Source organism: Rhinoraja longicauda, chromosome 2, assembly GCF_053455715.1.
Source record: "Rhinoraja longicauda isolate Sanriku21f chromosome 2, sRhiLon1.1, whole genome shotgun sequence".
NCBI lineage: Eukaryota > Metazoa > Chordata > Chondrichthyes > Rajiformes > Arhynchobatidae > Rhinoraja > Rhinoraja longicauda.
This window is the reverse complement of record NC_135954.1, coordinates 9,811,369-9,837,901: the sequence shown is the minus strand read 5'-3', so window position 1 is coordinate 9,837,901 and position 26,533 is coordinate 9,811,369. Positions and strand designations below refer to the sequence as shown.

The window sequence follows — 26,533 nt, the reverse complement described above, 5'->3', positions numbered from 1 at the left end:
AGGGAGGTTCTGCTGCAGTTGTACAGGGCCTTGGTGAGACCGCACCTGGAGTATTGTGTGCAGTTTTGGTCTCCTAACCTGAGGAAAGACATTCTTGCCTTAGAGGGAGTACAGAGAAGGTTCACCAGATTAATCCCTGGAATGGCGGGACTTGCATATGAGGAAAGACTGGATAGACTGGGCTTGTACTCGCTGGAATTTAGAAGACTGAGGGGGGATCTTATAGATAGAAACATATAAAATTCTTAAGGGGTTGGAGAGGCTAGATGCGGGAAGATTGTTCCCGATGTTGGGGGAGTCCAGAACCAGGGGTCACAGCTTAAGGATAAGGGGGAAGTCTTTTAGGACCGAGATGAGAAAACATTTCTTCACACAGAGAGTGGTGAGTCTGTGGAATTCTCTGCCACAGAAGGTAGTTGAGGCCAGTTCATTGGCTATATTTAAGAGGGAGTTAGATGTGGCCCTTTTTGCTAAAGGGATCAGGGGGTATGGAGAGAAGGCAGGTACAGGCTACTGAGCTGGATGATCAGCCATGATCATATTGAATGGCGGTGCAGGCTCGAAGGGCCGAATGGCCTACTCCTGCACCTATTTTCTATGTTTCTATGTCTATGTTTCTAGGTCGAGACCCATCTATATCAATACAAATGCATTCCATGTCAAGAAAATCTGCTGATCTGGCACCATTAAAGTCCCAAACTTGCTGGAATATTGGAATTTTCCAGTTTAAATATTTCCTAACCCAATGGAAAGAGTTACTTAGAACCAATCTCAACTAATTTGGGCGGCATGATGGCGGTAGATTTGCGGCCTTACAGCAACAGAGACCCGGGTTCATTCCTGATTATGGGTACTGTCTGTACGGAGTTTGTATGTTCTCACCTTAACCGTGTGAGTTTTCCCCTGGTGCTCCGGTTTCCTCCCACACTCCAAAGATGTACAGGTTTGTAGGTTAATTGGCTTTGCTGAAGATTGTAAATTGCCCCTAGTGCTAATATATGGTCAGCGTGGACACGGTGGGCCGAAGGTCCTGTTTCTGCACTGTATCTTTAAACTAAACTCAACTAAAAATGTAATTGTTCCAAAATGTGTAAAATTCCAATTAATTCAAATTTGTTGTCTATATGGGTCATCTATGCCCCAGGAGGGGAGGGTGAGGAGGTCTGGAGGATTCAGAGCTAATAGTGATGGAGGGAGTTTATAACTGTTCATATTCATTTCAAGTAGAATCTATCCTTTGCAATGGCATATTTTTTTCATTTATAGAATGAAATAAGGATTGTGGTTTAACTGTTCCAGTAAATTGATGTTCTTTCGTAATGTAACTTGTGCAATAACTATATGGTTTTCTGCTTCCCTTTAGCTGACACAGTCAATAATGCAGGTGGCTTTGGCTTCAATGGCCTTGATAAAAATGGCAATTTGCGATGGGACTTAATCTCAAACCTAAACATCTGGAATATTGAGGTGAGATTCTTGAATGTATTTTAGATTATGTAAACCAATGCCTAGAAATTAAGTAATGTCCAATTTCTTCTTTAGAGGTGGCAGTCATGTAAGATTTGATTTTATCTGGGTTAGATTATCTTTTTTGGAGTGAAATTGTGGCAATTGTAAAATTGATCTGGGCACTGCCATGCACCCCTGTCCTTTTCCGAGTGGCAGGTGCACATCTAACGTCTTTTTCAACCTAAATTGGAGCTAGGAATTCCATTGTGACCATGGTGGAATAGTTTCCGTAGAAGAGCACATTGCAGTTCCGTTTTTTAAAACTTAGAGATGCAGCATGGAAACAGGCCCTTCGACGCGCCGAACAGGGATCCCCACACACTAACACTATCCTTCATCCACTAGGAACAATTTACATTTTTATACCGAAGCCAATTAGTGCCTGAAACCTGCTGCCAGGAGTGGTGGTGGAGGCAGACACGATAGAGGCGTTTAAGAGGCTTTTGGCACACGGAAAGATAGGGAGTGGAGGGATATGGATCGGGCAGGCAGATGTGATTAGTTTATCTTGGATGTTGTTCTGCGCTGACATTGCGGGTTGATGGGCTTGTATTTTTCTATGTTCTACGTAAGGCTGCTCATTGACTTGACTGCTGAATCCATACACGTGGGCATCGTGCAGATAACAGATGTTACACTGCCACCCAGAATATGAGAACAGGTCATTGTCCTGAAACAAGACTGCTGCCCGGTGATTCAGGGGAAGCTCCACAGTATTCAGCAGAGTGGGTGTCAAGAGCTGTGGTGAAATGCTGTATACTTGACAACCTCGCCAATGTGAAACCTCAGCCCGTGCCACAAACTATGTGACAAACAACTGTGGACGGGGATGTGCAAGGGAGGAGGCCATCTGCAACTGCTTCCTATCTGAACTGTTTTAAAGCAATTAGTGTGACTGAGATACAATAAAAGCCATCCCACTTCACAGTCACTAACCGTCTAATATCATGGCTACACTCTCTCAGCCATTGCAGAATTTTCTTGGCCACTATCCAAATTCGACATAAAATAGATATTCCAAACTAAATGTCCAAATCATTGATTAGAAACATTAATCGTTCATCCTTTTCATGTTCCTCCAGTGCATTTCCTCTGTGTTCTGCACTCAGTTCCAGTGCTGGCTTCAAGCCTGATTCACAATGGAGTGTTCCTGACATCTGGTACCCTGGACTGCAGATTTCCAATGGACTGCTAGTAATGCATCACACCTCTTTGTGCACGGCAGAAAGTTGGGCGAGTTGATCGATGGGTACAGGCAGAATGTCTATGGTTAGATCAATATGACTTCCCCACTGACACAGGACTGTCGGTTTAAGATGGTTCCACTGCAGTCTAAGAGATCTGTTGGCGATCAGGTTGCTGGTCTACTGTGATATCCATCCAAGATTTTCATTGAGGAGACAGGAAACAGCAGATGCTGGAATCTTAAGGAAAATACATAATGCTGCAGTAACTCAGTGGGTTGAGCAGCATCTGTCGTATCTAAAGAAGTACGGGCAGCACTGTGGCGCAGCGGAAGAGTTGCTGCTTTACAGCGCTTGCAACGCCGGAGACTTGGGTTTGATCCAGACTACGGGTGCTATCTGTACAGAATTTGTACATTTTCCCCGTGACTGCGTGGGTTTTCTCAGAGATCTTCGGTTTCCTCCCACACTCCAAATACATAGATAACCCATGGTATGTAGGTAAATTGGCTTGGTAAATGTAAAAAAAGTGTCCCTAGTGTGTGTCGTATAGTGTTAATATGCGGGGATCGCTGGTCAGCGTGGACCCAGAGGGCCGAAGGGCCTGTTTCCTCGCTGTATCTCTAAACTAAACTAAAGTGTCCTGACCCAAAATGTTGCCTATCCATTTCTTTACTTTACTTTAGACTTTAGATAGTGTTGAAACAGGCCCTTCGGTCCACTGTCGACACCGACCAGCAATCACCCCGCACACTCACACTATCCTACACATTAGGGACAATTTTTCTGCTCCCCCCTGCACCGCCACCTCCTTCTTCTCCCCTGGAGTCCCCGACATACTTCATCTTGGAAGATGTGAACGCAATAACAGCCGTGTCAACCGGACCATGTAGTAGATGGTGAAGAAGGGTTCGCTGGTGTAGAGCATGGGCTCGAGTTTTAAGGTGAAACTGTAGTGAGTCCACAACGAGCGTCTTTGTTCAAAGTCTTTATTCAAAGGTATTTGCAAAAACTGCAGCTTTTGGACACACACTACTTAACTAGGTATAATAATCTAATCTCATCTTTCCAGCTGGTCGCCAGACACAACTATATCCCGTGCTCCCGCATCTCGTGCCTCGTTAGCCCAACCGAGGGTTCGAGACCCCCCCGCTAATCCGTATGTCCCTACAAAACGACACAAAGTGCTGGAGTAACTCAGCAGACTAAATCAATCTGAAATACTCTTGACTATAACTGTATTTAAGTGGTCCGAGCTAGTTTTAATTGTTTAAATCCCCCTCATCAGATGTGACATGCTACCTGTGTCATACAATTGTAATTAATGGTATGCATTTATTATTCTCAATAAGAATTGTCACCAGTACTGAAGCTGAGTAATTTAAGTGAATTGCAATGGAAAGTACAAGTTCTCGAGTTGAAAATATAGGTATATGGTTGGTTATTTCTTAAATCAATAGGGATTTTTGAACTTTGGAAATGCGAGTCATTTTGGAATATGTTTGGCTATTTGTATTTGGCATGCAAGGAAATAAGTTTCATGATCCGTGGGTCAAGTAACACTATTCTGCTCTATTCCAAATGTTTTCCTTTTTTTTAAATTTCTTGAAATTGATATAATGATTCCATGTTCCGATGATACATCTGGTAGTATTGCTCAAAGGCAAAGAATATTGTTACAGTTGATTGGCCATTTCCAGGAATTGCATATGTTTTGGAGTTCTACATCAAACTGCTCTGTACATATGTTCTTTGTAAATGCTTACCTAATGAATAAGATCATAACTGATAGGAGCAGAATCAGGCCATTTGGCCCATCAAGTCTACTCTGCCATTCAATCATGGCTGATATGTCTCTCCCTCCTAACCATATGCTCCTGTCTTCTCCCCTTAACCTCTGACACTTGAATATCACAGAAGAGGAATGGTTGAAATAATATTCTTGTCCCAAAATAATTTTAAAGATTGTGATAGTGAGTTAAGGGCAACACGATGGTGCAGCGGTAGAGTTGCTGTCTTACACAGCCAGAAATCCAGGTTCGATTCTGACTATCGCTGCTGTCTGTGCAGAGTTTGTACGTTCTCCCTATGACCAAGTGGGTTTTCTCTGGGTGCTCTGGTTTCCTCCCACACTCCAAATATGTATAGGTTTGTAGGTTAATTGGCTTTGGTAAAATTGCAAATTGTCCCTAATGTGCAGGGTAATGCTTGTGTTTGGGATGATCGCATGTCGGCGCAGACTTGGTGGGCCGAAGGGCCTGTTTTCACGCTGTATCTCTAAATTAAAGTCTGAAGTTACTTTTATTGATTGATAAATAGAAATTCCACTTTAAAATAAATATTTTGACATTGATGGTGATAAAGATGGTAGAAATGTTCCTTTAATCAGACAGTGGTATGGGAAAATTTTGCTTTTCCCTGGGGGAAATTCCTGTATTCTATTTACTGACAACTTTCTGCACTTTTACTTTTCTTTTGCAGACTGCTACAAGTTTTAAAATGTGTCTAGACAGTTGGAACATTCAAACTGGAGCTTGGCTAAAGAGGTAAGCAAGACAATTAGATGCAGCCTTTAAAGAGGTTCTTCAAAATAATACAGGATCAATAATTATCACAATTCTGCATAAATTAAATAAAGTACGTCTTGAGACAAAGAATAGAACAACACAGGAACAGGCACTTTGGCCCACAATGTCCCTGCCGAACATAATGCCAAGTTAAACTAATCTCCACTGACTTCACATGATCCGTGTCCCTCCATTCCCCACACATCCATGTGCCGATTTAAAAGTCTCTTGAGTGCCAATAACATATCTGCTATCAGCTCCCCTGCCAGTGCGTTCCAGCTAACATAACATAACATAACATAACAACACTTTATTGTCACTCGGCACAACACCGAGCGAAATTTCAGCAGTCACACAAAATACAGCAAAAAAGAAAAGAACACAGGACACCCGACCCCAACACAAACATCCATCACAGTGACTCCAAACACCCCCTCACTGTGATGGAGGCAACAAAACTTCCCCTCTCTTCCCCCCGCACCCACGGACAGGCAGCTCGACCCCTACCGAGGCAAACGACACGCACAGCCCCCGCAAGGGGATGGAAGGCCCCCCGGCCGAGCCGCCCCGGGCACCGAAACGCCCCGCGGCCACACCGGGCGATGTTAAGTCCAACGGCCGAGCCGCACCGGGCACTGAAACGTCCCGCGGCCGAACAGCGCTGACGATGTTAAGTCCAGCGGCCAAGCCGCACCGGGCACTGAAACGTCCCGCGGCCACACCGGGCGATGTTAAGTCCAGCGGCCAAGCCGCACCGGGCATTGAAACGTCCCGCGGCCGAGCCGCACCGGGCACTGAAACGTCCCGCGGCCACACCGGGCGATGTTAAGTCCAGCGGCCGAGCCGCACCGGGCACTGAAACGTCCCGCGGCCGAGCTGCGCCGGCAATGTTAAGGCCCGCAGCCGAGCCGCACCGGGCACTGAAACGTCCCGCAGCCGAGCTGCGCCGGCAATGTTAAGGCCCGCAGCCGAGCCGCACCGGGCACTGAAACGTCCCGCAGCCGAGCTGCGCCGGCAATGTTAAGGCCCGCAGCCGAGCCGCGCCCCGGGGAAGAGACCTAATAAAATAAAGGTTTCCCCCCGCCCCACCCCCCCACCCCACCCCACACCCCCACCACACACCCCCACCACACATACACAGCCAAAAACAGAAACAAAAACCATCCCAACACCGACACAAACAAAAAAAAAAGAAAAAAAGACAACAGACTGCCAGAGAGCCGCAGCCGTTAGGCGCAGCCAACTCCTCCCACAAGGAGAGTGCACCCATATTCCATGTAACAATGATGAATTATTCATTAAATTATTGCAATGAATGTTCCGATTATTATGTGTTGGCTACTGTAAGTGGACCCTCGACGTCACCTTATCGGGGAATATTTAACCAAAGTTTGATTAGATTGAGAAAAATAAATGTTTTATTTCAGAGATTAAGGGTTGTGTGTGACCTTGGAGATGTGTTTGTTACTTTTAAATGCCTTTGAGGCCAAAGAACAAGAAAATGATGAAGATCCAGTTGGCAGAAGGAATCAATTAAATGCAATAGAAAGGAACTTTTTTTCCAGAATGAATACTAGTTGGTCAAGTCTCATTGTCTTAACCTGTTCAGTGCCACCCCCGAGTATACTCGGGTCATGGTCAATAGTGAAAACAAAACTTATCATTGAACAGGTTGAACTACCCATTAGCAATCCTCACCTTTCATTGATAAATTAGAATCATATGCTAAGTAGGAATTCAATCAATTTCTAATACCTGTAACTGCTGATTCATGGATGCAATGTCCTGGACATGCCATTTTATCACTCTGGACTGATGACATATAAGGCTGTAGCTGACTGACTAACTGTTGCAAGCCTGTTTGATTTCTCTCTGTGACTTCCAATACAAATTATAAAATTGCACTGGAATATAATGAAAAGTTAACCTGTTCCATCCCCATCAAACATTAAGTTAGCCATCGCATCCTAATGGATTCAGGCTGTTTTCGTTAGACAACAATAGCAAAAAAACGATGCACGAAAAAAAACGGTACACAATAGCGCAACAGTTTTAGCACCACCATACTCACCTTTGCCCTGGGGACACCTTCATCCAAGTTTCATTCAAGTTGGTATTATATTCTTAAAGTTCCTTATTAAACCGATGCGTGCCATGTTCAGCGAATGACGTCACAATGGGACCCGCCTCAGTGACGGCCAATGAGGGGCGAGCCACGATGACTGCCGAGGGTAGGATCCGCCAGAATGACTGGAGTCGCAGCCAATGGGGGAGGGGGGCTAACTCCCCCCCCCCCGCCGGGAAGACTGACGCCCCTCCCTCACCCATTCACCTGCCCCACGTCGTCGTCGTCGTCCCCCCCACCCCCTCCCCCCCGCCAGGAGGACAAGCAGTGTTTTTGGCATCAGTCTGCATTTGCGCAGTTGGGGCCCGTCCATCTATTGCAGATGCTCCCCGACTTAGTGGGGGAGGAGGGGGCATGGAGTGGGTGAGGGAGGGGAGGAGGGAGCTTGAGAGGGGATGGAGTGGGTGAGTGGGGGGGAAGAGGAGGGTTCAGGGGAGATTGAGTGGGGGAGGAGGGCGGGTTGAGGGGGGATGGAGTGGGTGAGGGAGGGGAGGAGGAGGGTTGAGGGGGGATGGAGTGGGTGAGGGAGGGGAGGAGGAGGGTTGAGGGGGGATGGTGTTGGTGAGGGAGGGGAGGAGGAGGGTTGAGGGGGATGGAGTGGTTGAGGGGGGGAGGAGGGGGGTTGAGGGGGGATGGAGTGGGTGAGGGAGGGGAGGAGGAGGGTTGAGGGGGGATGGAGTTGGTGAGGGAGGGGAGGAGGAGGGTTGAGGGGGATGGAGTGGGTGAGTCAGAGGGGGAGCGGGGGAGGAGAGGGTGCTGGACCAATGCAGGAGAGATTTGCAGCCAATGAGGGGGAGGGGGGCAGCGGAGCCCACGAACTGCCGCTAACTCCCGCTGGGAGGACAGGTACACGTCCCGGCGTGCCCCGCGCCTGACCTTCCTCCCGTGGTGCAGCCCCGCGGCAGAGGGTCCAACAAGATGGCCGTTGCTGACGATCTGCAGGAGAGGCTTTGGGTCCATCTGCAGGAGAATCCTGGTCCCGTGCTGCAGGAGAAGCTTTGGGTCCATGGCTCGCTCTGGCTTCAGCGCTGGCGGCACGGGGCCAAGGTGAGTGACTCCCTCTCCCCTTCCCTGTCCCCCCTCGCTCGATCTGGCTACCAGAGATAGTTATCTGGTTCTTTTGTGCAACCTGGCTGTGTAGAATATGATTTTCATGTTTATGTACAAAAGCAAACTTGTCTCATTAGAGTTGAACTAATGACAGTGAAAGGTACTTTTTTAAATGCAAGTTTATTCATATGTCTATTATGCACATGAACATGTAACTTCCAATTTGATGGTGCACAATATTATCAGATATGGATGCCATTTTGGATCAACTCACTGCGTCTGAAACAACCGTTGGTTGGCAGATAGTATGGGAGATAATACCGACTATAGCACATAGAGCCAATTTGGTGTTCGTAGTGGGTAATAATGCAGAGCAAATCTGACTTTCTCATCAAGTTTCTTCTAGCATTGTCCTTTTCTATCTTCCTCAGTGTCTGCTACAATCGGGCTCCCTTCTTCCCCACTGCTCTAACATTCATACTTTCAGCCTTGTGGCATGGAGTGTACCCTGGCTATTACTTCACTTTTGTCACTGCAATCCCTATCACACTTGCTGCAAGAACGGTGAGTACCTATCCACTGCATGAAGATGCTTGTTTACTGGTTGATATAATTTCTTACCTTAAGCATTAAATAAACTGCAGGAAGATATTCACTGATTTCTAACTCTTAAAAGTAACACTGATTTCTCTTAAGGTTAGCCACTCTCCTATTGTATGCGGATTTAATGATTCAATGATACATTATTGTCACAATTACCTAGGTACAGTGAAATGCTTTGTTTGCATGCAACCCGGTAAAATCATGTAGCAGTGCACAAGTGTCGCCACGTTTTGGCGCCGACAATGTTACAAAGGTTCACTGAACACTCCTCTCTATTGCCTGCCACTGCACATGGCAACAGGCAGCCATGCACCCACCCCCCGCCGGGTCTCCCTACGGTCTTGGCGACCCGTCCCCCTGCTGGGTCCCCTTTCGCTCGTGGCGGCACCCCCCTGCATGGTCCACCCTTTGCTTGGCGCTCCCCACCATGTCCCCCACATTCTCGGCGGCTCCCATCCCCTCTGTTGGATCGCCTGTCGTGGTCGGCGGCCCTCCTCGTTCAACTCTCCGTCGGTCCTGTTTCAATTAGATAGCGTCACAGAAAATTCACAACACAGCCAAAGACTGTTCACCCATTGTGTATGTGGCATGGGGAAAAGAGCTCTCTTGCATAATCCCTTATTCCATGTCAAGGGAACAATGGTGTGGGGAGTAGAGCTATTGCTCACAGCTCTAGTGAACCCATTTCAACCCTGACCTGTGTTGTCTGTGTGACTTTAGACTTTATAGATGCAGCATGGAAACAGGCCCTTCAGCCCACCAAGTCCATGCCAACCAGCGATCATCCTGTACACTTACACTATCCTACACACTAGGGCCAATTTGCAATTTTTACCAAAGCCAATTAACTTACAAACCAAGTCTTTGCAAATGTGAGAGGAAACCAGAGCCCCCGGAGAAAAACCCATGCAGTCACAGGGAGAATGTACAAATTCTGTACAGACAGCACCCATGGTCAGGATCGAATCCTGGTCTCTGACACTGTAAGGCAGCACTAGTGTGTCGCCAATATGTGGCTGGGTCCTTCTGCCTTCCAGAGGCGAGGGTTAATTCATCACAGTAAATTGCTTCTTGTGTGTGGTTGAGTAGATGATGGAAATGTGGAGAGAATAAAATAGAATTAGTGTAGATGAGTGTAGTGTACTGGGCGGGACGGTGGTGTAGCGGTAGAGTTGCTGCCTTGCAGCGCTTTCAGCGCCAGAGACCCGGATTTGATCCCGACTGTGGGTGTTGTCTGTGCGGAGTTTGTACTTCTCCCCGTGACCATGTGGGTTTTCTCCGAGATCTTCGGTTTCCTACCACTCTCCAAAGCCGTACAGTTTTGTAGGTTACTTGGTTTTGTATAAATGTAAATTGCCCCAAGTGTGTTTGTAGGATTGTGTTAATATGCAGGGATCGCTGGGCGGCATGGACTCGGTGGGCCGAAGAGCCTGTTTCCTCGCTGTATTTCTAAACCAAACTAAACTAATGAGTGTTTGATGGGCAGTATAGAATTGGTGAATCCAAGGGTTTCTGTATTATATGATTATTATAAACTTTCTCTGCACCCCTCATGTAATCATGTGTAATCTGGTGACCAGAGCTAAGGCTGTGGCAGTTCTAACTGTCTTCCTCCTCTCGTATTCTATGCCTCAGCTAGAATATAATAGCCTTTTTAACTGCCGTGTTCCCATGTTCTGCTGTTTTTGACATTCTGTATGTAAGGTCCATCTGTTCCTCTTCATCATTCAGTATCCTCCCACTTATTTTATTTTCCTCCCAGCTGACCAAGCCAGACATGTATTCCTGCAGTCCAAACCTTTCCTTGTGTCAACTACATAGCCAAATTTTGTGTCATAAGCTAGCTCTCTTTACTATGCTTCCAAAGTTAAAGTCTAAATTATCAATATTTATTTTGCCAAGAGGCAGACACAGATGAGAACCAGATGGGAGCTAAGGTGAGGGTCTGGGATGATCTGCGTGGGAGGTACTGATTTCATTTATGGTTTATTTGAATAGATGTTCATCATGGCAACAAGCACATGTTAAATTCATCTTGCTGACAAATGTTCAAGATTCTCTGTTAACCAGGGCGTTTCCCCTTTGACAGCATTGTATAACTGCTCACATAAACCTATGTTGAAGCCACAGTGCATTTTGAATTGTACATGTACACCATGCTTAAGTTATCTTGTATTCAGCTTAGGCCTCCCTAAGACACAGGAACTTCATATGCAGCTACCCTGGCTTGTGATCTTCACCATCCCAGCAAAAAAAAATTAAAGCAGAGCTCATTTTATATGGAAGAAGTACATGGAAAGAACATGAAGGGCACTCTTCTATTCAGCAAGCAAAACTGTTACTCTGATAATGGAAATATAATCTGATAATGGCAATATAATCGTCCAGTTGATCTGTGACAGGAATTGATTATATGTAATATAGTTCAATAGTGTTTTATTTGTCACATATACAACTGCACAGCAAAATTCATTTTGCATATATTACACGTGCAGACGCCGCCATTTTCGTCATTATACAAAACCCAAAGTCCGGTTGGCCCGTGCACTCAATATACTGAAGCAGTTCCCATGAACCGACGTCCCTCTTGTCTCCTCGCCCGGCCATCTTTGTGTCCCGGGGGCGCCTCCGGCAGCCGACCCTGAAGGTGCTGGAGGCATTACCCGGTTCACCCACCTACTTGCCACTCCTAGCACCAGACATCTCCAGCTCCCTCCCGGTTACGCCATCTGATGAGCCTTTCGACAGGTTACCGGTCCCGTTGACCGATGATTCTTCGGGCGGGCCCTGATGAGCCTTCTGGTGGATCCTGCCGACCGAAAAGCCTTCTGGTGGGTCCTGAGAACCGCCGAGCCTTCAGGCACCTCGGGACTACCTGATCACCATTAGAATGAATGGTGACCATGCGATCACCATTAGAATGAATGGTGACCATGCGATCACCATTAGAATGAATGGTGACCATGCCTTCAATTGACCATGCCTTCAGTCTGAAGAAGTGTCTCGACCCGAAATGTCACCCATTCCCTCTCTCCTACATGTTGCCTGGCCTGACCTGAGTTACTCCAGCATTCTGTGATACCATTAGAATGAAGGTAGTCTCATTACAACATTTAAATGATCATCTTGGTTCCTGTTGATGTATTCCCCTTAGCATCCGATTAGTTTCAATTTTTTTTAGTTGCAATTTTAACCCAACCTAATTAGTTTTTACAATTAATCTTGGTCCCAGGGATCACAGTGCAATGTATAATAGTGCTGATTTTAACAACCTTATAATATTGTTGTAAATGACCATACATCTACTTCACAACAGATCTGCAATTTTCTATTGTTTTGGAAAGCTCAAGGGGGAGATGGAAATTCCAAGCCCTAGGAATATGGTGGTCGGGTAAAGTTAACAGCAGCATCTTGGCTTTGCATAGCGCTCAGTCCATTAACAGAGAAAATATACAACAAGTTCACAGAGCAGTGTGAAAACAGATGTACATTTGGTCAATGACGCAGTTTTTAGGAAAAAGAGGTTATTGGAGGGAATTCCAGAAGGTAGTAGGTAATTCAATTACCTATGTAATCAATGCCTTCAATTACATAGGTAATTGAAGGCATGGTCACCATGTACATGAAACCAGAACTGACGAGGTCAAATGTCTTGGAAGGTTGTAAAAGGTATGGATTATGGGAGATATAGATAGTAAAGATTATAGAGATATGGATTGGAAAGTACAGGTCCACTAACAAAATTCTGGTAACTGGTGGCCCAGCACCTCCTTAAATCCGGACAAAATTACAAGATCATACTTGAAATCCAATCCCCCACCTCGGCAGATCTGTTCCCATAGCCGACTTCCGCGGCCGATCAGCGAGCCAAATTCATCCCCTGTGGCCGGAGTTCCAGAATCTGGCCTAACCAGATCTGTTCCCATAACCGCATTCCGAGGCTGACTTTGCACGCCGGTATTTCAGCTCTTCAACAGCCTAGGTGGACTGTTGCGGGAACTGTTGGACTTCTCTCGTAGGCTGCAACCACTGTTGGTCTGGCAAAACGGATAATCCAGAAAAGGCCCTGGAACCGAAGATGCTGGAAAATCGGTGTTAGATCTGTACTGCAAAACACGCTGAGCAGATATTGTTAAAACTAAACTTGTTAAATGTTTAATTCAAAAGAAATTGGCCAAAGGAGTACGAGATAGTAAAGATTATAGAGTGGCGGGACTGTCGTATGTTGAAAGGCTGGAGCGATTGGGCTTGTATACACTGGAATTTAGAAGGATGAGGGGGGATCTTATTGAAACATATAAGATAATTAGGGGATTGGACACATTAGAGACAGGAAACATGTTCCCAATGTTGGGGGAGTCCAGAACAAGGGGCCACAGTTTAAGAATAAGGGGTAGGCCATTTAGAACGGAGATGAGGAAGAACTTTTTCAGTCAGAGAGTGGTGAAGGTGTGGAATTCTCTGCCTCAGAAGGCAGTGGAGGCCAGTTCGTTGGATGCTTTCAAGAGAGAGCTGGATAGAGCTCTTAAGGATAGCGGAGTGAGGGGGTATGGGGAGAAGGCAGGAACGGGGTACTGATTGAGAGTGATCAGCCATGATCGCATTGAATGGCGGTGCTGGCTCGAAGGGCTGAATGGTCTACTCCTGCACCTATTGTCTATTGTCTATTGTCTATTGAGAGAAGCTTTTCTGATTTTAAAAAAAATCTATTTTAAAATAGGCGTTCTGCTTTGTTTTAAAATAGATTCTGCTGCGTGTTTGTGGTTAGCTGTGTTTGCTGAAAATACTAATTAGTTTCTCCTAACTTTCTCCTGTCATCCGAGTCAGTCATTTGTTTGAAAGAAAGGCAAAGCCTCAGCAATATTTTCAAGAGGTGCTATAAATGGATTTATGATCTTTACAAAGCAATCATAGGGTTACTTATTGTACATAACTGAAAACTCTGGATTTTTATAACAATCAAGTAGCTGTTTGTCCCATCTGGTTTTTGCTGATGTTTCTGCTCCACGTGGACATCCTTTCACTCCTCTTTGTCTGACCATGTCAGCTTTTACAGTACTCTCTTCTCACTTATGTTAATCACATGCCCCCAGCACCTTTGTCAGTTGTCCTGAAGACTTGTAGCAAGTTCTGCACTATATCTTGTAAGTACCTTGTGAATGTTAGACAATAGGTGCAGGATTCAGCCGTTCGAGCCAGCACCATCATTCAATGTGATCATGGCTGATCATTCTCAATCAGTACCCCGTTCCTGCCTTCTCCCCATACCCCCTGACTCCGCTACCCTTAAGAGCTCTAGCTAGCTCTCTCTTGAATGCATTCAGAAAATTGGCCTCCACTGCCTTCTGAGGCAGAGAATGTTGAATCTTAATTCCCAACTGGATTGCTAATTACTGTTATGTGTTTATGATCCTTCGCTCAGCTCCCCCCTGTAGATGCAAATGTTTTCTCATTGTCTGTCATATTCAAACTGGAGAAAGTTCCTGGGAATCTGAAAGGTCTGATGGTGGATAAGTCACCTGGCCCTGGATGGACTGCACCCCTGAGTTCTGAAAGAGGTGGTTTTACAGATTGTGTAGGCATTAATAGTGATATTTTCAAGAATCACTAGAGTCAGGAGTGGTTCAAGACGATTGGAAAATTACCAATATTAGCACGTTGTGGAAGAAGGGAGCAAAGCAGAAGAGTGCAAACTGTAGGCCGATTAGTCTGATTTCAGTGGTTGGTAAGATTTTGGTAAGATTCCATAATAAAGGATGATATTAAAGAATCATGATAAAATAGGCCAAAGTCAGCCTGGTTTTGTGACGGGGAGATCTTCTTGCCTGACGACTCTGCTGGAATTCTTTGAAGAAGTAAATAGCAGGACAGACAAAGGAGAGTCAGTGGATGTTATTTACCTAGGATTTCAGAAAGCCTTTGATAAGGTGCGATATGTGAGGCTGTTAAGGAAGATGAGAGCCTATGGTATCAAAGGGCAGATACTAGCATGGACAGCAGGTTGACTGGATGGCAGAAAGCAAAGAGTGGCAATAAACAGGACTTTTTCTGGTTGGCTGCCAGTGATTGGCGAAGTTCTGCAGGGGTCGGCGCTGGGGCCGCTACTCTTCATGTTGCATATTAGTAATTTGGATGAGGGGATTGAAGGCTTTGTGGCCACGTTTGCAATGATACAAAAATAGGTGGAGGGGCAGGTAGTGTAGAAAAGGCAGGGACTCTGCAGAAGGACTTGGACAGGTTGGGAGAGTGGGCAGAGAAGTGGCAGATGGAATACAGTGTAGCAAAGAGTGGAGTTATGCATTTTGGTAGTGGGAATAAAACCGTCGACTATTTTCTAAATGGGGAGAGAATCCAGAAATTGGAGGTGTAAAGGGACTTGGGAGTGCTGGTGCAATAGCAAGAATATCCTTCCTCAAATTTGGAGACCAAAACTGCACATAGTACTCCAGGTGCGGTCTCACTAGGGCCCTGTACAACTGCAGAAGGACCTCTTTGCTCCTATACTCAACTCCTCTTGTTATGAAGGCCAACATTCCATTGGCTTTCTTCACTGCCTGCTGTACCTGCATGCTTCCTTTCAGTGACTGATGCACTAGGACACCCAGATCTCGTAGTACGTCCTCTTTTCCTGACTTGACACCATTCAGATAATAATCTGCCTTCCTATTCTTACCACCAAAGTGAATAACCTCACACTTATCCACATTAAACTGCATCTGCCATGCATCCGCCCACTCACACAGCCTGTCCAAGTCACCCTGCAACCTCATAGCATCTTCCTCACAGTTCACACTGCCCCCCAGCTTTGTGTCATCTGCAAATTTGCTAATGTTACTTTTAATCCCTTCATCCAAGTCATTAATTATATTGTAAATAGCTGCGGTCCCAGCACCGAGCCTTGCGGTACCCCACTAGTCACTGCCTGCCATTCTGAAAGGGACCCATTTATCTCCACTCTTTGCTTTCTGTCTGCCAACCAATTGTCTATCCATGTCAGTACCCTACCCCCAATACCATGAGCTCTAATTTTGCACACTAATCTCCTATGTGGGACCTTGTCGAAGGCTTTCTGAAAGTCAAGGTACACTACATCCACCGGCTCTAACCTGTCCATTTTCCTAGTTACATCCTCAAAAAATTCCAGAAGATTAGTCAAGCATGATTTCCCCTTCGGAAATCCATGCTGACTTGGAACGATCCTGCTATCCAAATGCTCCGCAATTTTGTCTTTTATAATTGACTCCAGCATCTTCCCCACCACTGATGCCAGACTAACTGGTCTATAATTTCCTGTTTTCTCTCTCCCAACTTTCTTAAAAAGTGGGATAACATTAGCTACCCTCCAATCTACAGGAACTGATCCTGAATCTATAGAATATTGGAAAATGATCACCAATGTGTCCATGATTTCTAGAGCCACTTCCTTAAGTACCCTGGGATGCAGACCATCAGGCCCTGGGGATTTATCAGCCTTCAGCCCCATCAGTCTACCCAACACCATTTTCTGCCCAATGTGGATTTCCTTCAGTTCCTCCGTCACCCTATGATCTCTGGCCACTAGAACATCTGGGAGATTGTTTGTATCTTCCTTAGTGAAGACAGATCCAAAGTACTGGTTCAGCTTGTCTGCCATTTCCTTGTTCCCCATAATAAATTCCCCTGCTTCTGTCTTCAAGGGACCCACATTTGCCTTAACTATTTTTTTCCTCTTCACATACCTAAAGAAGCTTTTACTATCCTCCTTTATATTATTGGCCAGCTTACCTACGTACCTCATCTTTTCTCCCCGTATTGCCTTTTTAGTTATCTTCTGTTGCTCTTTAAAAGAGTCCCAATCCTCTGGCTTCCCGCTCTTCTTTGCTATGTTATACTTATTCTCTTTTATTTTTATGCTGTCCTTGACTTCCCTTGTCAGCCACGGGTGCCTCTTACTCCCCTGAAGGGGGACTTCATTGAAACTTACCAAATAGTGAAAGGCTTGGATAGAGTAGATGTGGAGAGGATGCTGTGGGAGAGTCTAGGACCAGAGGTCACAGCCTCAGAATTAAAGGACATTCCTTTACAAAGGAGACGAGGAGGAATTTCTTTAGTCTGAGGGTGGTAAATCTGTGGAGGCCAAGTCAATGGATATTTTTATGGCTGAGATATATAGACTCTTAATTAGTACAGGTGTCAGTGGTTATGGAGAGGAGGCAGGAGAATGGGGTTAAGAGGGAGAGATATATCAGCCATGATTAAATGGCGGAGTAGACGTGATGGGCCGAATGGCCCAATTCTGCACCTTTCACATATGACCTTATGATCCTCTCCACAACCACTCTATCCAGGCCTTTCACTTTTCGGTAAGTTTCAATGAGGTCCCCGCTAAACGCTAGTGAGTACAGGCTGGGAACACTCATTATTTGTTAACCCAACCATTCCTGGGATCATTGTAGCAAACGTTCTCAGGACCCTCTCCAATCGTAGCACATCCCTCCTCAGTTATAGGGCCCAAAACTGCACAAAATACTCCAAATGCGATCTGACCAATGCCTTATAAAGCCTCAGCATTACATCCCTGTTGCTGAACAGGATGCTTCAGAAGCAACAGGTGTGTGGTAAATCCACAGCGCAATACCTTTGCCTGTTTTCAGGCATTATACAAATTAGCCTTTTGTGTTTCTGAAGCTGAAAACTACAACCCTTTTAAACCTCTGTTACTACAACCAGCTGGCACAGAGGCAAAGTGAATTTGCAGGAACTCCTTGGCGTTGGACAGGTCATGGTGTGTAGGTTGTATTGTGATAAGAAAGTGGTGTTTGAGTTACTGAACTGCAAAGATTCTGGTAAACAGAAACACATTAAGGGTACATTAATATGCTGATAAGATAACAGAAAGAACTAACAGCTAAGGTATCATATTCCATGATCTTTTTGGGCCTCAAAGGCATATTGAACATAGCCTGCTGCCTTATGATTAGCAAGGCCTATTATGAATACTTGTGTGTTTTTGCTTTGGCTTGAGATGTTTCTGCAGTATTGGCCACATGCTGCCTGTGCATGTTACCTCTGTGTACGTTTTTGCTTTTACCTGATGAACATTGGGTGCCTTAACTGAGTTTCTTTACTCATCAGTTTTTAGTTTAGTTTATTGTCACGTGTACCGAGGTACAGTGAAAGTCTTTGGTTGCGAGCTATCCAGTCAGCGGAGAGACAATATCTGATTACATTTGAGCCATTTACAGTGTATAGATACATGATAAGGGAATAACGTTTAGTGCAAGGTAAAGTCAACAAAGTCCGATCAAGGATAGTCCAACGGTCACCAATGAGGTAGATTGTAGCTCAGGACTGCACTCTGGTTGTGGTAGGATGATTCTGTTGCCTGATCACAGCTGGGAGTAAACTGTCCCTGAATCTGGAGGGATGTTTTCATACTTCTAAACGTTTTTCTTGATGGGAAAGGGGAATGGCCAGGTTGCGACTCATCCTTGATCATGTTACTGGCCTTGCCGAGGCCGCGTGAGGTGTAAATGGCGTCAATAGAAGGGAGGTTTATTTGTGTGATGGTATTATGGTATCATGCCAGCTGCTGTACAAAAAGTCAAGAACTGGTTCGATACTTGCGCAAGCCTGTGAAGCTTTGGGAATGAGAAAGAGAGAGAAAACCAGAATGGAGAGAAAAAAATACAATGGCCTCCAGGGGAAAGCAGTGGTTGATAGAACGTGGCCTCTACTATTAGTTAGCTAGTAAGGTTCATAGCTCCACATTAATAATAACCATGTTCCCTGATCCCGATAAGTGTAATACGGAAAAGCCTTGCAATAATGGACCTCTATATAATGGATTTCGGTTCTAGCGGACTGAAACTCCCGTTGCACCACCCCCTCCCCTCCGCCCCACTTCTTCCAGTTACCCACTAATCTGACTGTGCCTCCCAGCCTGTGAATTCCCACATGTTTAACCGCGACCCAAATGCCAAGGCTGTTTCTTCCCTCCCAGCCTTGGGTTGAACTTTAACCCCCTCAGTTGCTTATAGCGGCCAATCAACCATTTCTTGTTGGGTAACAATGCCATTTTCAATATTGTTGAGGGTTCCTGGGCCTTTACACCTGACCAATGTCATGTTCGCTATAACTTGTTAAGTCCTTCTGCTAGTTGCTTAGAATGGCTCCTGATTCCACCTGTTCTCCACCCATTCCTCACCCCTTCCCCAGGTGCATCGGACCAGCCTTCAGGGATGAACCAGGGAGGAATAAAATATCGGTATCCCAAGCTCCGAATCTAAGTACAGTCTCCCAAGCCTCTCAAATCACTCCATCCCCATTATAACAGTATAACAGTATAACAGAGCTTTATTTGTCATTCGGTACCGAGGTACCGAACGAAACTACATAGCAGTCATACAAAAAAAGAAACAAGACACTTAACCCCAACACAAACGTCCATCACAGTGACTCCAAACACCCCCTCACTGTGATGGAGGCAACAAAACTTCCACTCTCTTCCCCACGCCCACGGACAGACAGCTCGTCCCCGACCGACCCGCACAGTCCCCGCAAGGGGATGGAAGTCACCGCGGCCGAGTCGCACCGGGTGTTGAAACGTCTCGCGGCGGAGCCGGGCGATGGAAGGCCCCGCGACCAAGCCTTGCGCAGCTAAGTCCCGTGGCCGAGCCGCACCGGGCGATGTTAAGTCCCGCGGCCGAGCCGCACCAGCGATGTAAAGCCCTGCGGCCGAGCCGCACCGGGCGATGTTAAGTCCCGCGGCCGAGCCGCACCAGCGATGAAAAGTCCCGCGGCCGAGCTGCACCGGGCGATGTAAAGTCCCGCGGCCGAGCCGCACCGGGCGATGTTAGGCCCCGCAGCCGAGCTGCACCGGGCACATTCATTTAGCTGTACCATTTTCAGTGGTATTTTCGAGTCATACTGCACAGAAAAAAGCCCTTCAGCCCAACTCGATACTGCCAACCAAGATGCCCATTTAAGCTAGTCCCATTTGTATGCATTTGTCCCATAACCCTCCAAACCTTTCATTCATGTACCAGTCCACATGTGTGATAAGCAAGGTAGTTTGTCATGTTGGAGCTCTTTGTGCTGGCTACGTGGCTAAGTGCCATTGATCTGTGAGATTGTACTGCTCACAATGGTCACATGCACTGTTGTAAAGATGTTGTCAAGCTGGAAAGGACGCAGAGAAGATTTACGAGGATGTTGCCAGGACCCAAGAGCCTGAGCTATCTGGAGAGTTTGAGCAGGCTAGGACTTTATTCCTTGGAGCGCAGGAGGACGAGGGATGATCTTGTGGAGGTGTGCAAAGTCATGGGAGGAAGAGATTGGGTAAACGCACAGAGTCTTTTGCTCAGAATCGGGGAATCGAGAACCAGTGGACATAGGTTTAAGGTGAGGGGGGAAAGAGTTAATAGAAACCTGAGGGGAAACTTTTTTACACAAAGGTTGTTGGTGGGTGTATGGAACGAGCTGCCAGAGGAGCTAGTTGAGGCAGGTACTATTGCAACCTTTAAGAAGCATTTAGATAGGTGCATGGATAGGATAGGTTTAGAGGGATGGGCCAAATGCAGGCAGGTGGGACTAGTGTAGATGGGGCATGGACAAGTTGGGCTGAGGGGCCTGTTTGCGTGCTCTATAACTATGACTTGATGACACTGCTCTTGCTTCCCATAAGGAAGCATTGCCTGGTAAATGTGCAAGCTCTGTTGTGCTAGAATTGTGATTGAGAATCTGATCCAAATGCTTGATCCACCACAGTTTGTGAACGTCATGGGAAGAGCTAATGAATTTCTAGGCCACTATTATGTGTGTTTTAAAGAAGCCTATGAGCATTGGGACCGCATGCATTTCTAAAATGTTTTGAAATAATAAAAGACACGAACTGGTGGAGTAACTCAGCAGGTCTTGCAGCATCTCTGAAGAACATGGACAGGTGATGTTTCAGGTCCCGAAAGGGACTCTGACCCCAATGTCTCCTATCCATGAACCCCAACGATGCTGCTTGACCTGCTAAGTTACTCCAGCACTTTGTCTTTTCTTGTAAGCCAGCATCTGCAGTTCCTTGTTTCTCGTAAGTTTTGAAATAGTTTTGTTATTATTGAATTTTGTTCTGAACCTCTTGCTTTTCTCCTGCCTTGTAGATGAGGACCAACTTCAGACATTACTTCCTTTCTTCTAAAACAAAGAAAGTTGTCTATGATATTCTCACTTGGGCTTCGACTCAGCTGGCTCTATGCTATATTGTAACACCTTTCCTTCTACTGGCCACAGAGCCTACCATCAAATTCTACAGGTAAGTCAACCTAATGGGTCAGGAGAAAAGGAATAAGTGGCGGTTCGGGTCAAGACCCTTCTTCAGACTGTGCCTGAAGATTCCATTCTCGGTGTGAAGAGGGTCTCTACCCGAAACGTCACCTATTCCTTTTCTCTGGAAATGCTGCCTGACCCGCTGAGTTACTTCAGCAATTTGTGTCTATCTTTGGTGTAAACCAGCATCTACAGTTCCTTCCTACACAAGTAAAAGTCAACCTGCTGTCTGATTTTTGGATTTCACCTCTAAGCTCCGAAAAGCATTGGAAATATATGAAAATCATAACTACAAATATTTGTAATCCTCCTCTTGCTTTTCACAGTAACGCAGATAATTTATCATTTGGCTGACCAAGGATGGGACAAGTTTATTTGATTGTGTATGGGGAAACTAAACTACCCAGAAAATTTGAAATTCTGATCTGGTAGAATTGTGATGCATGAACCCAAGTGCATCTGTACAATGAAAGTGAAAATTGTTTCTACTTTACATGGATGGGTAAATATTGTCAAGTTTATTAATGACTTTGAGGAAAAGATCAACACCAGGTTCAGTTGAAGAGCCATTCGTAACAGAGTATGCGCTTTTGCTCTGTGAAGTATAAATTTGTGCATTGAGACACCTAAGTTTAAGTTACAAGGAGGGTATAGTCTCAGCACTCCCAAATTTTCCACAATGAGATTTGATTCTAGTTCAATTGTGTGTTTGGTTTTTTTATTGCACCCGAGTTAAAGCTTTTTGATAACCGAAGTTGTTAATGGAAATGGGTCAAGAAATATTTGGAGCAGGGTGAGTAAAGTCTTGAGGAGCTCAAAACGTTTCCTTCTTCCTAAATTTCCATTGCTCTCCAGTGGCTGGCCACTAGAGGGAGTGCCATGCAGATATTGACAGCCATAGACAGACACAAAATGCTGGAGTAACTCTGGAGAGAAGGAATGGGTGATGTTTCAGGTTGAGACCGTTCAGACTCCTTCAGAACTCAGACTCCTTCAGAGTTCTTCAGACTCTGAAGAAGGGTCTCGACCCGAAAATGTCACCCATTCTTTCTCTCCAGAGATGCTGCCTCTCCCGCTGAATTACTCCAGCATTTTGTGTCTATCTTTGGTTTAAACCAGCATCTGCAGTTCCCCCCTGCATACTTGACCTTGGTCAACTCTGGTCACATCACGGTGATGGAGCGTGTGTGTGGCCCAGACAAAAAAGATCAGCTGTAAATCAGCTGGCACCAGATTTACTAGTGATGGCTGTGGGTCTCTGCTTATTGCTGTGTGCCCTGGAGATTCTCGCACACCGTTGTGGTGGCTGTTTAAGTCTATGTTTAATTTTTATGTGATTATGTATCTTGTTGCTTTTTTGTATGACTGTTGGCAAATCAAATTCCTTGTATGTTTACATATTTGGCTAATAAATTAATTACAATTACAAAATGACCTGCACAAGTTGGACTCTAAGATTCCAGTGAGAAATGAAAATGTAAACTTGCTCAAGAATGACAGTGAGTTTTGTTCAGTTTCCATCTGATATTTGAAATTATTCCTTTGGATCTGAGGGGAAATCGAGGCTTACCGTACAGGAAGATGTTGTTATAGAGGAGATTAATTTAACTTGGCATCATGTTCAGCACAGACAGTGTGGACCAAAGGGTCTCTTCCTGTGCTGTAGTGTTCTATGGTGTATGTTTTAACACCCTTAATCAAGGCAGCATTCTGGTAAACCTTTCCACCTTTCCTACACCTTCTCCAAAGACTCCCCATCCTTCCTGCAATCGGTAGAGCCGAACTGCATACAATACTCCAAATGTGGCCTAACCAAAGTTTATGTAAAGCTCCAACATGACTTCCCCACTGTGCCCTCAATGATGAAGACAAGCATACCATATTCCTTCTTTACCACTCTTATCTACTTCTGTTGCCACTTTCAGGAAGCAATGGACTAGGTCCCCAAAGTCTTTGTACATCAGTCGTTAAGGATCATAACTGTATACTTTCCCTTTGTGCTCATTCTCCCAAAGTGCAATAATCCAGACTTGCTTGGAATAAACTCCATCTGCCATTTGACTGAAGGAGGAGAATTAAAAATATCCTTAATGGGAAGAAGACAGGAGAATGGGGTTGAGAGGGAAAAATAGATCAGCCATGATTGAATGGCAGAACAGACTCGATGGGCCGAATGGCCTAATTTTGCTCCTATGTGTTATGGTCTAAACCGACAAACCAACATAACTTTGAGATGTGTGGGAAACTGAAGGGGGGGGGGCACAAATGAACGGTTAAGAGGGAGACGATGCAAACTCCATACAAACAGCATGGAGTCACTGGATCTATGTGGCACCAGATTTACTAGCCATAATACACATCTTTATTAGACATTGGAGTGGCATTTAGGCCATTTGGCCCATCGAGTATTATTAGCCATTCGATCATGGCTGATCTATTTTTCCTTCTCAACCCCATTCTCCCACCATCTCCCCGTAATCTTTAATGTCCCTACTAATCAAGAACCTTTCAATCTCTGCTTTAAAAATACCTGATGACTTGGCCTCCACAGCCGTCTATGGCAATGAATTCCATAGATTCACTTCCCTAACATATGGACTATCAAATCATTTGCCAGGTAGTATTATTGTACCTAAATGCTATAAAACAAGTATTTTATTTTGAAGGAGATTCTTCCATATGAACTCCACTCCACGAATGCTTATGTTGAGATTGATTGAATAAAGGCTCATTACATCTGCACTACTGGATACTAAGCAGCTCTTCAACAGTGAGGCGCACTTGGCCTATATACACTGGCTGTTCGTGAAATGTTAGTTTTACCCCTTGTCTACTGGATGGTGTTGTTGTTCTGACAGATGGCTCCATTTGTTTAGGCTATTGCAGGGAATTTTATTTTTTGATGCGGCTTGATACAATTGTGAGACATCTTGAGAAAAGCAGTGATTCAAGTTGGTTCCTGGCTTAATATAGAATCCAGCAGGGCAAGTAAAATCGTTTTCAGCGTTGAATATTTAGAACTGGCTGACCTTCAGTTTTCTGGCTATACAAAATTGGCATTTGAACTGAGCCCAGAATTTGATTTCAGCCTAGCCAGTTCCAATTTAGATTATTTTTGGCCAGATGTGAGCATCCCCTTATAACAGCTGCCAGATTCAACTCACTCACATTGCAGTACTGGTTTAAAAGCAAACTCAAATATCGGCACATTGCATTAGAGTATTTACTCAACTCTGCTAATTTATGCTTTGCACCAGTTTCTGTTCAGATCAGTCTGAAGAAGGGTCTCGACCCGAAAAGTCACCCATTCCTTTTCTCCTGAGATGCTGCCTTATTGAATGGTTCGATGATGCTTTATTTGTCACATATGCAACTGCACAAGGAAATTCTCTTTGCATATATTACCGTGTTTTGGTGCCATTTCCAAAGTCCAGTCGGCCCGCTAGCTCGATGTATTGGAGCCGTTCCCGCGAACCAATGTCCCTTTCCTCGTCCAGCCATCTTTGCGTCCCGGGTGGTGCCTCTTGCAGCCGACCATGAGGCTGTTGGAGGTAGTACCCTGGTTCACCCTCCTACCGGCCCTTGCTCCTTGCGTCCGACGTCTCCAGCTCCCTCCTGGTTCCGCCGACCGACGTCACGTTAGCTGTTCATAGATAATTCCAGTGTAAGAAGAATCATCTGGTTGAACATTAAAACAGCAAGGTCATTATGTTGTGTGCCATCTGGATGGTGTGATTGTACTTGGTGTGATTGTACTTGGTGCTGTACACACATTGAATAATTTGTTTTTGTCTCTCTCTTGGCTTTGAAGGTCAATGTATTTCCATTTTCACATTCTGTGCGCACTTGTGCTACCAGTTCTGACCATCAGGAAACTGAAGATTGTTGAAAAGATGGCAAAAATCGACCTGACTTCTTTGAGTGCCAACTCCTCCCACTCAGCCTCCGGTCACCTGCAGTCCAAGAAGGAGCAGTAGAAATTAAGTATGCTGGACATGTGAAATGCCAGTGGGAAACTGTTGAGGGAGAAAAGCAAACCAAGAAAAATCCAGTGGTTTGCACCTGAGTGATCTTAACTACAAGAATGCCCCGGTGATGATTGAAGGAATTGAGTAGACTAATGAAGTGTGTGTATATGCATATGTGTGGTTTTAGAGTAATCTCTGCATTGTGCAGCCACTTATCACCAACCCTGCCTGAGCCACACCATTGAACCAGGACCATTGGGGTGACTGTGGAATCCAGGGATTGCTGATATTTGCCAAAACTTGTGTTTTTTGTTTGCTCAAAGTGATATGTTTGTCCCATTAATTTTTGGACACTATTTTTACACTCTGGATGAAGTATATTTATATAAAGACCTGTGCAAGTGATTTCATTGTTCCTGGACCTATTGCTCTGAAACCTGTCCTTTTATTCGAAGCTGATCTTCCTTTTTATACCTCCCTACTGCAGAGCACTATTGACCCAGCCATTAAGCCATTCATACTATTGGCCTTCTTACACTGGAAAACAGTAAAATCTTTGGTCATAAGTTCAATGTATTGATTTGATAATGTAATACCTTCTGAGCCTCAAGGCTGTATGTGGTATGTTTTGCCAAGTCATGGTTTGGAAGGAATAGGGAACTATTTTTTTTCTTCTGGGGATGGTGGGTCTCTCCTCTTCTGGAGTGAAGCTCCTTGATGGATACACCACTGCCTCCATCCCTCAATCTAGCTGGATGATGGAGAATGTCAAAGAAAGTGCAGGAGGATGGTTGTAACTCGTTACACTTACAGCCCTAGATTGTTTCAATGAGTTGCTGAGGTATACTGACAAAGTGATTGAGATCAAAACAAATACTTCCACTGATTGCACTAAATATGACTTCACCAAACTTGTAATAATTCCGTGTTCTGTTTTGTTTATACAATTTTTGATAAAAAATCAAAACTGCTTGTGAGAAAGCTTTTCGAGTATGCTAATAGATTTTCTGATAGAAAACTGGATGTTGCCAATACTCTATATATATTATGTATAGATATATTTTATATATATATATATATATATAAAATATATATATATTAAAGCTATTTATTTATTTTATTTTGTGTCATGCGTGTTGTCTATTTGGTCTTTTACAAGATGACAAACCTGTTTTTGAAAGCAGGTTATTTTTTGTTTGTGACTGTGTAACATTGAAGAACTGACTTCCC

General features: G+C 45.0%; 1 protein-coding gene across 1 annotated transcript in view; it reads left to right on the top strand.

Moving 5' to 3' along the window:
• Window positions 1-26,320, top strand: part of mboat1 (membrane bound O-acyltransferase domain containing 1) — an 85,592-nt gene extending 59,272 nt beyond the window's left edge. The window contains exons 9-13 of the mRNA XM_078427076.1: window positions 1,364-1,467; window positions 5,175-5,239; window positions 8,867-8,999; window positions 21,170-21,321; window positions 25,147-26,320. Of these exons, the coding sequence (XP_078283202.1) occupies window positions 1,364-1,467; window positions 5,175-5,239; window positions 8,867-8,999; window positions 21,170-21,321; window positions 25,147-25,312 (620 nt within the window). The 3' untranslated portion in view covers window positions 25,313-26,320. The remainder of the gene's footprint in view (window positions 1-1,363; window positions 1,468-5,174; window positions 5,240-8,866; window positions 9,000-21,169; window positions 21,322-25,146) is intronic.
• Window positions 26,321-26,533: the final 213 nt, after the last annotated feature.